Genomic DNA, 15,050 nt, shown 5'->3' on the forward strand with positions numbered 1-15,050 from the left:
ATTGTATACTCCCACAACAATGCATGAGAATTCTAGATGTTCCCCATCCTTCCCAACACTTGGTCTTTTTTTTTTTTTTTTTTAATTGTAGACATTCTAGTGACTATGCAGTATTATCTCACTGTGGCTTTACTTTGCATTTCCCTGATGACCAATGAAGTCGAACACTTGTTCACTTGTTTATTGGCTATCTGGATATATTTTTTAATAAAGTGGCTGTTCATACCTTTTGCTCATTAAAAACAATTGTATTCTCTGTGCCTTTCCTATCTGTTTGTAGTCCTTTATTCTGGATAAAAATCCTTTGATGGCATATGCATTGTAAATATATTCTCCATTCTACGGCTTGCTTTTTCCTCTCTTGGTGATGTTTTTTAATGAACAGAAGATATTCTTAACATTTACATAGAACAATTTAACAATCTTTCCTTTTATGAATAGTGCTTTTGTATTCTATTTAAGACATTTTTCCGTCCGAAGTTTATGAAGATATTCTCTTATATTATTTTTCTGAAGTTCATTGTTTGACTTTTGCATTTTGATCTATAGTCCACCAGCAGATGATTTTACTGAGGTGAGATTCAAGTTGCATTTTCCCCCCCATATGGACAGCCAACTGACTCAGCACCATTTATTAAACGTTTCCATACACACTTGGCCCTTTCTGGATTCTCTCTATTCTGCTCCGTTGGGTCTGTCTTACCCCAAAAGCATACTTAGCATGTATTAATCACTAGCTTTTTAATAAATCTTAATATCCCAAAGTGGAAATCCTCTCACCTTGTCCATTTTTTTTTCCAGACTATTTTTGGCCCTTTGAATCTCCATGTATATTTGAGAATCAGCTTACTGAGTTTCACCAGAAAAGGAAAAATTTGGATATTTATTGCAATTATAATGAATCCATATATCAATCTGGGGAGAAATTATATCTACACAATATTGAGTCTTCTATTCTATAAGCATTATATATCTTTTATTTATTTAGAACTTCTTTAACTTCTCTCAAAAATGTATTATTACTTTATATGTAAAGATACTGCATATCTTTTCCTAGTGTGTTAATAGAGTTCAATCAGAGAATAGAATCAGTAGGTGATATGTCACAGGCAATTGGCTTATGCCATTTTGAGGGCTACTTAAGCTGTCTTAAACTCCACTTCTAGCTATTTCTGTTCTTGAATTAAAGTACCCAAGGAACAGGACTTTATTTAAGGGAGTGCTACAGGCACCTTTTCAAATGTCTATTCTCAGTAAAAGGTCTATTCTCACTAAAACAGCCAGTTTTCCTGTTAAAAGTAAGTCAGGTCATATCATGTCATTCCTCAGTTCTAAATCCCACAATGGCTCCCTGTAACACTTGGGAGTAATGCCCAAGTCATTACATTGACCTACAAAACCTTACATGAGTTGGCCCCTGTTACCTCTCAGACCTCATCTTTTCCTACTCTTTGCTTCATTTACTCAGCTCTAGCCACAATGGCCTCCTTGCTTTTCCCTGAACACTAGGTATGCTCCATCCTCATGACCTTTGCATATTCTTTTCCCTCTGCATGGAATGGTCTTCACCTCATGCCTTGCTTCTTATGCCTTTCAAATTCATACTCAAATGTTACCTTCTCAGTGAGTCCTTCCCTGACCAAACTCTAAAATAGCAGCTACCACCCTGATATTCCCCATTCACTTTCCCTGTTTTACTTTTCTTTCCTGCACTTGTCATGAACATTCCATATATTTGACAGTTCACTTTACTATTTTGTTTATTGCCTGCTCACTTTTGTAGCAAAGCAAGGTCTACAAGGGAAGGGATTTTTTGGCTACTCGAGAAGCTTTCTAAAAATACAGCACTCTGTCGCCAATAGGGCATCAAAAGCAGACAGATTTTAATGGTATGAGAAGACAAAAAGGATAGTTTAGAATGAAACCCCACAACAAGAAGCAATGGGAAACTGAGGCTCTGGATGTAATTCCTTGGGCTTCTGTGGGAAACAACCACCATGAAAGAGAAAAGGACGATGGAAAGCAATTGCTTACTTGTGACATAATTTTATGTAGAATTGCTACCGTATTAAAGTTAAAGGATGGAAACTTAGAATCCATCTTCTAAGAACTTACCTTTATTGTCATAGTCTATATTCTAGCCCATTTAATTTGATCATTCAGGAAACACGGAGTATAGTCCAGGCACAATGGAGATACAGAGATGAATAAGATGTGGTCTTAAACTCAAGAAGCTCATTATCTACTAAGAAAGATAGTGCTCTTCTTCCAATCCAGGAAGCTGTGATGGGTCAATAATGTGTTTAACTCCACAATAGGTGCACAAAGCAGGAGTGTGTCAACTTCATCTAGGGGTCATAGTGATTTAGGACTGACTACAGGATGGACAAACAGCGTCAGAGGGCTGTGTAGAAAATAATCTTACCCATTAACCCTGTTCCTCCCTCATTAACTTCTGCTGAATCACCCCTATTTCATCTTCCAGCCCGTACCTAATAAAATCGCATCTCTGTTTATAATCCTAGATCTTGCCACCTTATTTCTGTTCCTCACCTCTTTTTCAGCACCATTCTTGCATGCCAGTGGCTTTTGATTTCATGATATACCATTTACTTTTGGCTCTATGCTCAATTTTTGGAAGTGATGGCAGATACCTTTTTTCCCCCCCAACCATGAACCTTAGCTTTCTTTTTGGATAAGTTCTTGCAATATCTACTCCTGTCTCTGCCTCACTTCACTCCTTGGCCCTGCAAACCTCTCCCCAAATCAGCTATATGGGTGGCATTTATTCTAGGCCTGACTGGCTCTTCCTTCTTGGCCAGTAACCATCAAACTAAGGATTGTAGAGAAGATACCAGAAATCTTTGTAGGGCACAGTATCAGTGCAAATTTTCTCATAGCCAACAAGATCAGTATTGTTTTCCTTTCTTCCCTGTCACCTTCCCTTCAGCTCCAATTACTCAAGCCACAAAGAGGGCAGACTTGAAACAATCAATATGAAAAGAGCATAACTATGCCTGCAGCAAGGCATTCTTTTTTTGAAAAGCTATTTTAAAAAAAGTCCCAGGATGTATTTTTTGGACTTGTTCATGTTTTTCCACCTAGGTAATACATTTGAAGCTCCCAGGAACACTTAAATTACATTTTACACAGAATCCTGAGCACAGTAGGTATTCAGCTCAGCAAATATTTACTGAAGTAACATCTCCACCCAGACAAAGACCAGGACTGTTATGACTCACTATAAAAGTGGGGAATCCCCCAGATTCCGATTCCTCTCCTTTCATGGCAGCCTCCTATGTGTTCAAGCTTCCATATGGGCTCTGCATCATCCTCACAGGAGTTGGGGGCATGGGAACCAGCACAAACGCAACATGAAGCTCTGACTAGTGCTTTTGCCATGAATAATGAAGTACTCTGTCTCTGAGCCTCTTATGTCTTTTGCTAGCATCTATAAGATAGTAACAGGTTAACTTGTTAACCTCCAAGTAGAGCAAAAGCTCATCCCTACACAATTCTTATTCTTCACACTTCTTGATTTCCCAGGAAATAAAATGCAAGATATTCAGGATTATTGGGCAAATGACACTTTCAATTCTGAGAAATAACAATAGGTAAATAACAACTAGTATCTATACTCCTTATCACAAGTGACAGTGAGATAAGCTCTTGGAATAAAAGTCCTTTAATTGAACAAGTTTAGCTTCACACAGAATTTCTGACATTGTCCTTATTTTCTGCATTACATAAGAGGCATGAGGAGATCCTCTGGACCTGAAATATCTACTTTGCTCCAAGTTAAGTGATTCTGGTTCTTATTGAACTACAGGAGGAATCTAGAAAAAAAAGAATGTATTCTCTCATAATAGTCATTCATATCTAGCACGGTTATCATATGGGTTTTAGGTCACCTAGCAGAGCCCTTTGAAGGACACCAGATATGGTGTACTTTTTTCCTTCGTGAGAACCTTCTCAGAAAAAATAAGAATGTTTGTAGACTACATTTTGAAATAGCTGTATCAAATACAACTGCCATGTAATAAACTGTACATAATTAAGGTACAGGATTTGGTAAGTTTTGATATATGTATATATCAGTGAAATACTTACCACAATCCAGGTAATGAACATATCCATCACCCCCCAAAGTTTCTACATGTCCCTTTGTAGTTCCTCCTTCCTGCTCTTCTGTGCCACCTCCCACCCATCTGCAGGTAACCACTCATCTGATTTCTGTCACCACAGATTAATTAACAACAGCTCGGTTTAATTTTCTAGAATTTTTTATAATTCAATTATATGGTATGCAACTTTTTTTTTTTGCCTGGCTTCTTTTCCTCAGCATAATTATTTTGAGATACATCCATGCTGTCCCAAGTATCAATAATTCGTTCTTTTTTTTTTTTTTAATTTTTTTTAACGTTTATTTATTTTTGAGACAGGGAGAGACAGAGCATGAACGGGGGAGGGTGTGAGAGAGAGGGAGACACAGAAACTGAAACAGGCTCCAGGCTCTGAGCTGTCAGCCCAGAGCCCGACGCGGGGCTCGAACTCACGGACCGCGAGATCATGACCTGAGCCGAAGTCGGAGGCTTAACCGACTGAGCCACCCAGGTGCCCCTCTTTTTTTTTTTTTTTTTTACTGGATAAAAACATTTTATGAACTGAGCAATTACTTGACCTAGTCAGTTTTTAAAAATTGTAGCCATTGTAATAAGTGTGCAGTGGCATTTAATTGTGGTTTAAATTTGCTTTTCCCTAATGACTAAATGGTGTTGACAATCTCTTTTCATATGCTTATTTGCCATTCATGTGTACTCTTTTTTGAAGTGTCTCTTCAAATTTTTCACTCATTTGAAAAACTGGATTATTGTTTTCTTATTATTGAGTTCTCAGTAACCTGGATATAAATTCTTTATTAGATACATGATTTGCAAATATTTTCTTCCAGTCTGTCTCTTTCTTTCATTTTCTTAAGATTTTCTTTAGAAGAGGTTTTAAATTTTTATTGTCCAATTTATCAATGTTTTCTTTTATGGTTTATGCTCTTAGTGTTATATCTATAAAATCTTTGCTTATTCCAAAGTCACAACATTTTTCTTACATTTTCTTAGACAAGTTTTACAGTTTTAGGTTTGATAGATCTATGATCCATTTTGAGTTAATTTCTGAATGTGGTGCAAGATATAGATCAAAGTTCATTTTTGCATGTGGATATCCAATTGTGCCAGGGCCATTTTTTGAAAAGATTGTCCCTTCTCTACTGACTTGCTTTTGTACCTTTGTTGAAAAGCTGTTTCCCTTATATATGTAGGTTATTTCTGAATGCTATTCTGTTTTATTGATATATATGTCTATTTCTATCTAGTACCAAACTACCTTCATTACTATAGATTTATAATAAGTCTTAAAATCAGGTGTCCTCCAACTTTATTTTTTTTATTCTTTTTTTTTCTTTCCAAGATTTTATTTAAATTTAAATTAGTTAACATATACTGTAATATTGGTTTCAGGAGTAGAATTTATTCTATTTTATAAAGTTGTTTTGGCTATTCTATGTCCTCCATATTTCTGCATTAATTTTAGAACTAGCTTGTCAATTTATACAAAAAAAAAAATGCCAGCTAGGGTTGTGACTGTAATTGGGCTTAGTCTATAGATCAATTAAGAGAGAATTAACAATATTGAATCTTTCAACCCATGAACATGGTATTTCTCCATTTATTTAGGATTTAATTTCTCTCAGCAGTTTTATAGTTTTCAGCATGTAAGTATTTCACATTATTTGTTAGATTAGCAATGTTTTGTAGTTTTCAGTATACAAGTATTACACATTGTTAGATTTATCCCTAAATATTTCTTATTTTTGGTGCTATTATAAACGGCATTGCATTTATTTTCACTTTTCAATTGTCTGGTTTTAGTATTTAGAAATAGAGTTGATTTTTATACCTTGATCTTGTAAACTGCAACCTTGCTACACTCATTTATTAGTTCTAGTAGTTCTTTAAAGAATAGATTCTATTGAATTTTTTACATACACAATCAGGTAACTTCTATTTATTTTTCTTATCTTAATTGCACTGGCTAAAATCTCCATTGTTGAACAAAAGTTGTGAGAGTGGACATCTAGCTTTGTTTCTGATCTTAATGGGAAAACAATCAGTCTTTTACCATTAAAAAATGGTGTTAGCTATAGGTTTTTCATAGATGTACTTTGTTAGGTTGAAGTTCTCTTTTATTCCTGGTTTGTTGAGACTTTATCAGGAAAGAATGTTAAATCTTTTTCAAAATGCCTTTTCTCTGTCTAGAAAGATGATCATTGTTTTATGTTGGTCAATATGGTGAATTTTATTGATTGATCTTTGGATGTTAAATCAACCTTGTATATTCGAGATAAATCTCACTTTGTCATGATGTATTATCCTTTTGATATTTCATTGGACTCAATTTGCCAAAATTTTGTTTAGAATTTTGGATCTATGGTCATGAGGAGTATTAACTTATAGGGCTTTTTTCCTCTAATGTCTTTATTAGGTTTTGATATCAGGGTAATGCTGTCCTCATAGAATGAGTTGGGAATGGTCCATTATTTTCAGTATTTCAGAAGATTTTCTGTAAAGCTGATAACATTTCTTCAACAATATAGGCACAGATTAGCTGGGTGTGTCTGGCTCAGGATCTCTCACAAGGATGCAGTCACTGGGCCAGCCATTGCTGCAGTCCTCCAAGGTTCAAGTTGGGTAAAATAAGCTTACAAGCTTATTGCTATTAGCAGGCCTCAGAAGATTTGTTTTCAAGTTTATTAACATGGCTGTTAGTGAGCCTCAGTCATTGCTGGCTTCAGACTAGAAATATCAGTGCCTTGCCATGTGGGCCTCTCCATAGGGCAGCTCACACAACAAGGCAGGTGGCCTCCCTCAGAGTGAGCAAGTGAAAGGGTGAGCGAGATCCAAGAAGGAAGCCACAGTCTTTTGGTAACCTTATCCTAAAAGTGATATCACATTAATAAGCGCATTAGTAAGTCCAGCCCATATTCAGTGAGAGGGGATTTCATAAGAGTGTGACTATCAGGAAGCAGAAATCATTGCAGAACATGTTAGAGACTCCCTACAATAGTTGTTCTCACCATTACATTATCTTCCTAACCTTAGGTGATGTCACCTCTACCTTCCTTATTTGGGTAATTATATCTTCTTTTTTTCCCTCTGATCATTTGAATTAGCGGTTTGGTCAATTTTACTGCTTTCCATAAAGAGTTTTGGTTTCATGTTGTTTTCTGATTTGTTTTCTATTTCATCAATTTCCACTTTCATTTTTATTATTTCCTTTCTTCTACTTATAATAGGTTTCATTTGCTCTTTTTTGGTGTTTCATAAAGTAGATCTTTCTTCTTTTCCAATATGGAGTTTAGTGCTATAATTTTCCCATAAGTATTGCTTTAATGGCATCCAACAAATGTTGATATGTTGGTATTTACATTTGCACTCAGTTGAAAATACTTTCTAGTTTCTCTTTTGATTTCTTCTTTGACCATGAGTTACTTCAAAGTGCTCTATTTAGTTCCCAAATATTTCAAAATTTTCTAGAGTTCTTTCTGTTATGGATTTCTAATTCAATTCTATTGTAGTCAGAGAACATACTCTGTATGAACTGAATCCTTTTAAATTTAATAAGACTTTTTCTATGGCCTAGAATATGATCTATCTTGGTAAATGTACCATGTGTACTTGAAAAGAATGTGTATTCTGCTGCTGTTGGATGTAGGATTATATAAATGTCAATTAGGTCAAGTTGGTTGATAGTGTTGTCCAAGTCTTCTATATCTTTACTGATTTTCTCTTGTAGACTACATTTTAAAATTTTACCAAAAATGTAATATCTGCAACTGAACTTGACCATTACCATTATATTTATTAAGATATTTTAAAAATATTTTTCTTCCTCTGGCACTACACACATACACACAATCACAAATTTAGAGGCCACAAAACTGAAATGAAATGAAGCATCTAACTGTGATGCTGTACCTTTGAACACATTTTATTATTGAAGAAAGCACTTTGAAACTGGGTTATTTTATCTTTCCTTGTCTGAGCTTGTAAGCTACTTAATTGCAAAATGTGTTTTTATTCACAGTGCCTCTTAATATTTTATTCTTTATGCCAAGTCATGCTCCCACTGCAAACAAGACAGCAGCAAAATCTTTAATGGAATGAAAGAAATATATGTGTTTCTACTATAACACTGTTTACAAGTGTTCCTATTTTAACAGGATATATAAATGCTTTAAAAACCTTGCATTCTACAAAAATGTGCATAAAAATAATGGATTATGGGAAAAATTGTATGGGGTCATAGCAGTTGAAACATATTTAACTTTGCAACCAAAATACTAATAAAAATAATAATTATCCAATTAAAATACTAGTTACTCAGCAAATGTCCATTACCATTTGTACCAGGATTACAGTTGATTTTTGCAACCTGAAATCTACAAGATGCAGGTACTTGAGGGCATTCATCTCCAATAGGTAACATTGTCATCTAAATTAAAAATCTGTTCTGGATCTTTGCTTTCTTCAACAATCAATTATTTTTAAACACATAGGAAATATCTCTCTACTTCTCCATCTACTCCTCCAATTTTATCAGATAGCTTCATAACATAGGAAGTACACCAGTTCTTGAAGCCATTAAACTAGTTTCTTCGCTTAAGTCTTCCTTCTTTAATTGTAGGAAGGCTTGCCCCTATATACTTTAAACCATTAATGCGTTGGGGGAAAATGACATATGAACCAATGATATTATTTTCTAATTTGCCAATTGGTTACTAATTTGCACTGTAGAAATATGTTGCAGCTGAAAAGACTGTACTCTGTAATTCTCTAACTTTGAAATGCATGATTTTCCCAGACATTCTCCTGGCAGCAGCTACTATTGGGATTTATATATCTGTCTTCCCAGGATCACTGAAAATATATTTTCTGAGCACTACAATGTTCAGAGTCTATCCTGAATGATGGACACAGTGGTGAGCATGACAAAGTCCCTGTATTCATAGACTGTATATTCTGGTGGGGGATACAGACAATAAACAGGCAAATCAATAAATACAGTAATATCAGAGAGTTATACTTGCTATGAAGAAAATAAAACAGGGTGATAATATATGGAATAAGACATTGGGGCTGGATGGCCATTCTGTAGACAGACCACTTTGAATAGAATGATCAGGGAAGAGGTGGTGTTTGATCGCCTGGGTGGCTCAGTCGTTTAAGCATCTGACTTCGGCTCGGGTCATGAAATCATGGTTCATGGGTTTGAGCCCAACATTGGGGTCTGTGCTGACAGCTTGGAGCCTGTTTCAGTCTTTGTGTCTCCCTCTCTCTCTGCCCCTTCCCTGCTTGCACTCTTTCTCTCTTTCAAAAATGAATAAACACTAAAAATTTTCTAAAAAATATATAGAGAGGTGTCATTTGAGCCAAGGACTATAAGATGAGAAGGAACTAGTCACAGGAAGATCTGGAGAAAACTGTCAGGCAGCGGGGATATAAAGAAACAGTAAGTGAAAGGCCTTGAGAAGGGAGTAAGTTTAGTGTATTTGAGGAACAGAATGAAAAGTGTCGAGGGCAGCATTAGGGGCATACTCAGGTCACAGGGCCACTAGTCACTGCCATACTCTGGTTGACGCAGCAGGTCAAGTCACTGTTGTTTAACAATTCCATGTCCTCCATGCCTCAAATGGCCAATGGTGCCCCAAAATGCCTGCTAGACAAATCCAACTGACTGACCCTCAGCTGAGAGCCAAACCCAAGCAATGGAGCGCATTTGATCACCACAAAGTGTCACACTGGAGTGGTGCCAAACAAGTTTGACCTCTCTGAGAGAGCTGTTGAAATCTGATGTGGGCTCCATCCAGAATTCAGCTGTGGGCCACGGAGAGAGAGCTGGAAAGGGCTTCTCAGGTGGCAGCCTGAGACAGTGGGGGCAGGATGAGAATAAAGAGTAATGATGTGGGAGAGATGGCGTGGGCCCTGAGGGAAGGATCGAATAGCAGTGAAGGCAGAATTTTGCAAGTCCCTTCAAAAACAGTCTTCATTTGGTTTTCTTTTGCCAGCCTTGGGAGTCCTGGACACTTACTCTGACGAGCCAGTGACTTTCTACCAGCCGGAACTATCTAACAGAACAGCCAGGCTTCACTATTTTTTCAGAAACCTTATCCCACTTAGGCTGTTTTCAACTTTAGTTTGCCATACACAAAATAACTAATTTTATCAGAAGGATCATAATTTCCTTTATGAGGAGAGACTCTTCATTCTCCTCTTTGGATATCCTTGTCATAGTTGCCACAATACTGGACTAGATCTTTCTCTTCAAGAGGAAATTATACTGCAAGGCCAGGATGATTTCAGGGGAACTTTTCAGATAGCTTAATGCCACAGTAGGAGATAAACTTTGCTGATACCACCTAGCAGCTCACAATGCCAAAATGATACCGACCCTCTGGGTTTCACGATTCAGGCTATGGGGGATGAGAAACTAGGTATGGGGCTGCTTACCTGTTATTCCTGCAGCGAATTGTGAAGCCAAGAAAGAAGACTATCAAAAGAAGTCCACAGCTGAGAAAGGTCCAAACAACACCCAAGAGAACAGGAGATAATGAGGAAATGGTCTTACTGCTATAATGGGAAGAGGTCTGAGAACAGAATAAAGAGAAGGTGTTAGGAATGAAGGCTCTTTTACAGACCAAACACAAACTGTCCCATCATCCCCAAAGCCAGGAAATACATGTCCTGCATAAGCATTTCCTCCTTCTGTTCCACCTCCCCCTCCTCCTCCTCCTCCTCCTCCTCATCACCACTACCACTGCACCACCACCACTAACAACAACAACAACAACAACAACAACAACAACAACAACAACATGTATATCGAACAGCCCTGATACCTCATGGCTGCTCACTTACAATTGTCCTGCAGAGATCATGAAGAGGACTCCGATCCAGCTCCTGGCCAGGAAAACTGTCACACAATTCGGAGCAGTTTATTTCAGGCTCCATGACATCACATGCCCCTTTTGGTGTGTGCTTATTCACAGTCTTGGTTATCTGCTGGTGGGTAACCAGCAGATCTTAGACTAAAACACAAAAACAATTCAAATCTTTTCTTCAGAGGCACCATTTTGGAGCTGGCTCTTGGCTCAGAATCTGGGATGAAAACAACCCATTCAGGTGGAAGTAAAAGGCTATTTCACTAGGCTCGTTCATCAGACACCTTCCAGGCTCTCTTTGTGCCCTGATGCCAGTGCATACCATGTGAGGCAAGAGTGGGCATCTTGGTAACCATTAGATTACACAAAGTGATGATTCTGGCTTGCCACCAGATGGCAGTCACTGCTCCAAGTACTCTCACACAGGTCCAGAAGGAAAGGAAGCCAATTAAACCTGTTAACAAACAAATATTTATGTATTACATATATAAAAACAAATATATAATACAAATTATAAATATATTATATGTAAATATATATAAATGGTTTATTATAGAAGTTTAAGAATATTATTTTATACATTTTAATTATAGTTATATTTTTATTTTATATAGGTATTTTATCATGTATAACAAAGGTTTAGTATATATTTAAATAAATATATTTTTAAGCTTCTATAATAAAAACACTTCAAAAACAAAGACAAAGGTCATCTAACAATTTATAGATATAAAATTCTACAGTCTCTTTTCAGATCCTTTATTTGGCTCAGCACTATAATAACTTTAATTTAAACATGTGAGGCTCATCTTCCTTTTTTTCCCTACTAGGAAATCCCCTGCCCTTCCAAGATTTTTCCACGCAGCTGATGGCTTAAGCTGTGTCTGATCCTGAGTGGCAGTGGACTCAGGTGCCCCATGCTGTCTGCATGAAATGTCTTTCAGTCGCTGGAGTTCTTGTTCACTTAGTGAGTGGAGGAACATTCTATATATCCAGGCAGCTGGGGTCTCAGAACAATACACAAGCCTTTTGCCAAGAGTTTTTTTTTTGTTTGTTTGTTTTAAAACTATTAGACTATTAGAAGTGGGAGAGCCTATTCAGGTAATAGGGAGAGAAACTGAGGAGTCGTAGGAATTCCCACAGAGTAAATCAGTGGCCAGAGGATGGTGTTATTTCTCTTAGAAGATGCCTGCAATATGAATACTGTGATCTGAAAAGAAGCTCAATTTACAGAACAAAAGCAGAAATGCAGGAAGGCTCAAATTAGCCTCAGAAGAAAAGGTAGACAAGTCCCTAATTCTTTAAAGCAATCTACCCCTTGATAGCGAAAACAGATTAGAAATTTTACCAGTGGGAATTTAAAAAAGGGTGCCACTTTTGCTTTGTGTTTCTGAAACAGCTTACTACAGTTTTCTTTTATTGTGGAGGAAAATTGGAACAGGAAAAAAAATCAATTATTATTATTTCAATAGCCACTGAGTATAGGACTTGTATTTAAGCCAGAACAATGTGACAGGTGTAGAATGCCATCTTTGGATTCTGCATGCTTAGGCATGAACAATATAGCACCAGGTGCCACCCATTCACTGGCCTCTCATATGTTCCTGAATTATTTACCAGGTTCATCACAATGAAATCCCAAGAGAACTAAAAGCTACTTCTCCTATCAAGACATTTAAATTCTTGTACAGACTGTCAGTTTACTGAATGCAAAATTAAGAACTAAATATAAAAACATGGCTATTTGCATCATAATTTGGTTAAAATTTTATTGCTGAAAAAACTATTTCCTTTTCCTCTTTTTAAAGTTAGACATACTCTATGTGTCTTCTAGCATAGAGTAATATTGTAAGTCACAGGGAGGACTATATATCTGGTGGACTGAAAGATTTATTTTTCACATATTGCCCTTTTAACAATACTGGCAAATAAACACATTTATATTTGAACCATTATTAAGTCTATGTGTATCCTACGTCTATAGAAGTACACATCAGCGTGTGTGTGTGTGTGTGTGTGTGTGTGTATAACCTCATTTGTTCTTACCACAACAGTGCCATGTGAGGTAAACACACCATACCTCATTTTTAAATAAGGAAATTGAAGAGTAAAGAACCTGCAGAGGCAGCACTTGAACACAGGAGTTTACATTCCAAGGTCAATGTCTACCTAGTGTATACCCTGCATGGGGCAAACTCTCTAAACAGGCCTCTCCCAAGAAGACACCAAATGGCCTGGTGAGTTTCTTCATGTTTAGTTCCCTGAGCTTCACTTCCAGAAGCTCCCTGGAGTATGGCACACAATAGTGTCTCTATGCCAGTAGTTCTCAACTGAAGCAATTTTGCACTTCCAGAGGATATCTGACAATGTCTGGAGACATTATGGTTGTCCAAACTGAGAAGACGGAACTACTGACATCTAGTAGGTAGAGGCCAGGGTTTCTGCTACATATCCCACAATTCATAATATAGTCCAAACGACAAAAAATTATCCTTCTCCAAATGCCAATAACGCTAAAGTTAAACCCTGGTCAACATTGTGGATCCTAGAAGTGCTAACAATGTTAAGCTTATATCATCTTTGGGAGAGTCTGTGAACATGACGGGGTAGTCCATCTGAATATAAATTTCCTAGGGGATAAATTCCCCTTTGGTTCCCTTGGACAGACTGAACTCACTGGCATGGAACTTTGAATGCTAGGCCCCCATTCAATCCATGGATATCCAGTGTAGGAACTTTATATACCATGATACTGGGCTCTGTCACGGGGCAAGCATTCAACTCCAATGTTAGCACACATTCAGAGATTCACACATGAGGAGCTGGTGAAACAGTGAATGGCTTAGTCACTGAGAGGAGAGTTGAATGATTTCAAAAACAGTTGAGTGGGAAACTGGGTGGGGAATAGTGTGTCAAACAGGGTAATGGTGAGTGATTTGACAAGACAGATACAGGATCTAAGGGACAAAGAGAAAGATCTGCCAGGCTCCTCCAAGAGCACCACCCCCCACACAAAGTCTTTAGAGGTAAATTGTCTAGGTCACAGACAGTAGCAAATCCAAGACCATGCATGGTGGGGCTTACAGTTTATTTGACAGATTACAGAGTCCTGCCCAATGATTAGGATCAGAAAAACAGACATTGCGTTAGCTACACTGTTACCAAGTATAAGTCTTTTATAGGTTCATTACACTGAATGGTACCATATCTTTTCATAAAATCTCTCCTATTCTTCTACACATTATTTCTGGCTATTGAAAAACTAGTTCTACAACTACTGTCTTTTGAAAAGTTGTTTTGCAGTTGGTAGGACTTCTGCTTCTGTTCATGAAGAATTAACTGCTACAGGAATTGCCTTCCTACTGTAAACAGTTTTAAAACTAGACAAAATATATGAAACTGTTCTTTTTAGACACTGGATAGCAGATATCATAGAACTATGGAAAACAAATGAGGTGAACCCTACAATTGACTGACATATATAAAACGGAATATAAAAAATATTATTTCAATGATTATAATTGGCCCTAAGTTACTGCCTGGAGGCAGTTTCCAGGCCACATCCTAAGGAAGGAAACCCAAATAGAGCCTAGGTCCTGCTTATGTAAGGAGAATAGATTGGAGTTTGGGGAGGTCAAGGCAGATAGAATTTGTTAAGGCAGAGGAACGAAGATGGAGACACAAAGAGAGAGAGGGCTTTGGAAATCTGCAGGTATGTCCTCAGTCTTTTTCTGAGTACCGAACTAGGCATGAATGAGAGGAAACCACTTGAAATGGAAGACATAACCACTGCTAGGCAGTAGCTTAACAACTCTAGGAGCTCACACAGAGTTGGGAATACTTTGTGTTCCCACCAACCAGAATGGAGAAACCTCATAATATATGACATTCAATAGAATCCTCAGTAAGGTCATATCTTAGTAGTGGAACTAGTCTACCACTACTAGAAGCGACTACTACTAGAAGCTACTCTACTCTAGGTACTATTGAGCTCTAGTCTAGTCTTTTGGGAGGACCTGCCCTAATAATGCTTAAAAGAAAGCTTCAAAAGGATCAA

The 15,050-nt window shown here is 37.2% G+C and overlaps 2 protein-coding genes across 3 annotated transcripts in view; both read right to left on the minus strand.

Moving 5' to 3' along the window:
- Positions 1-11,063, minus strand: part of GPR156 (G protein-coupled receptor 156) — a 68,280-nt gene extending 57,217 nt beyond the window's left edge. The window contains exons 1-2 of the mRNA XM_042954973.1: positions 10,971-11,063; positions 10,563-10,699 (exon numbers count right to left, since the gene is read on the minus strand). Coding sequence (XP_042810907.1) covers positions 10,563-10,699; positions 10,971-11,063 — 230 coding nt within the window. The remainder of the gene's footprint in view (positions 1-10,562; positions 10,700-10,970) is intronic.
- A 290-nt stretch (positions 11,064-11,353) lies between these two features.
- Positions 11,354-15,050, minus strand: part of LRRC58 (leucine rich repeat containing 58) — a 106,344-nt gene continuing 102,647 nt past the window's right edge. Inside the window, exon 5 of one of the 2 annotated variants that reach the window (XM_042954975.1) lies at positions 11,354-11,447. In XM_042954975.1, the coding sequence (XP_042810909.1) occupies positions 11,354-11,447 (94 nt within the window). The remainder of the gene's footprint in view (positions 11,448-15,050) is intronic. The other variant, XM_042954978.1, reaches the window with a different exon arrangement.

The sequence above is a fragment of the Panthera leo genome, chromosome C2, assembly GCF_018350215.1.
Source record: "Panthera leo isolate Ple1 chromosome C2, P.leo_Ple1_pat1.1, whole genome shotgun sequence".
In the NCBI taxonomy this organism is placed as follows: Eukaryota; Metazoa; Chordata; class Mammalia; order Carnivora; family Felidae; genus Panthera; species Panthera leo.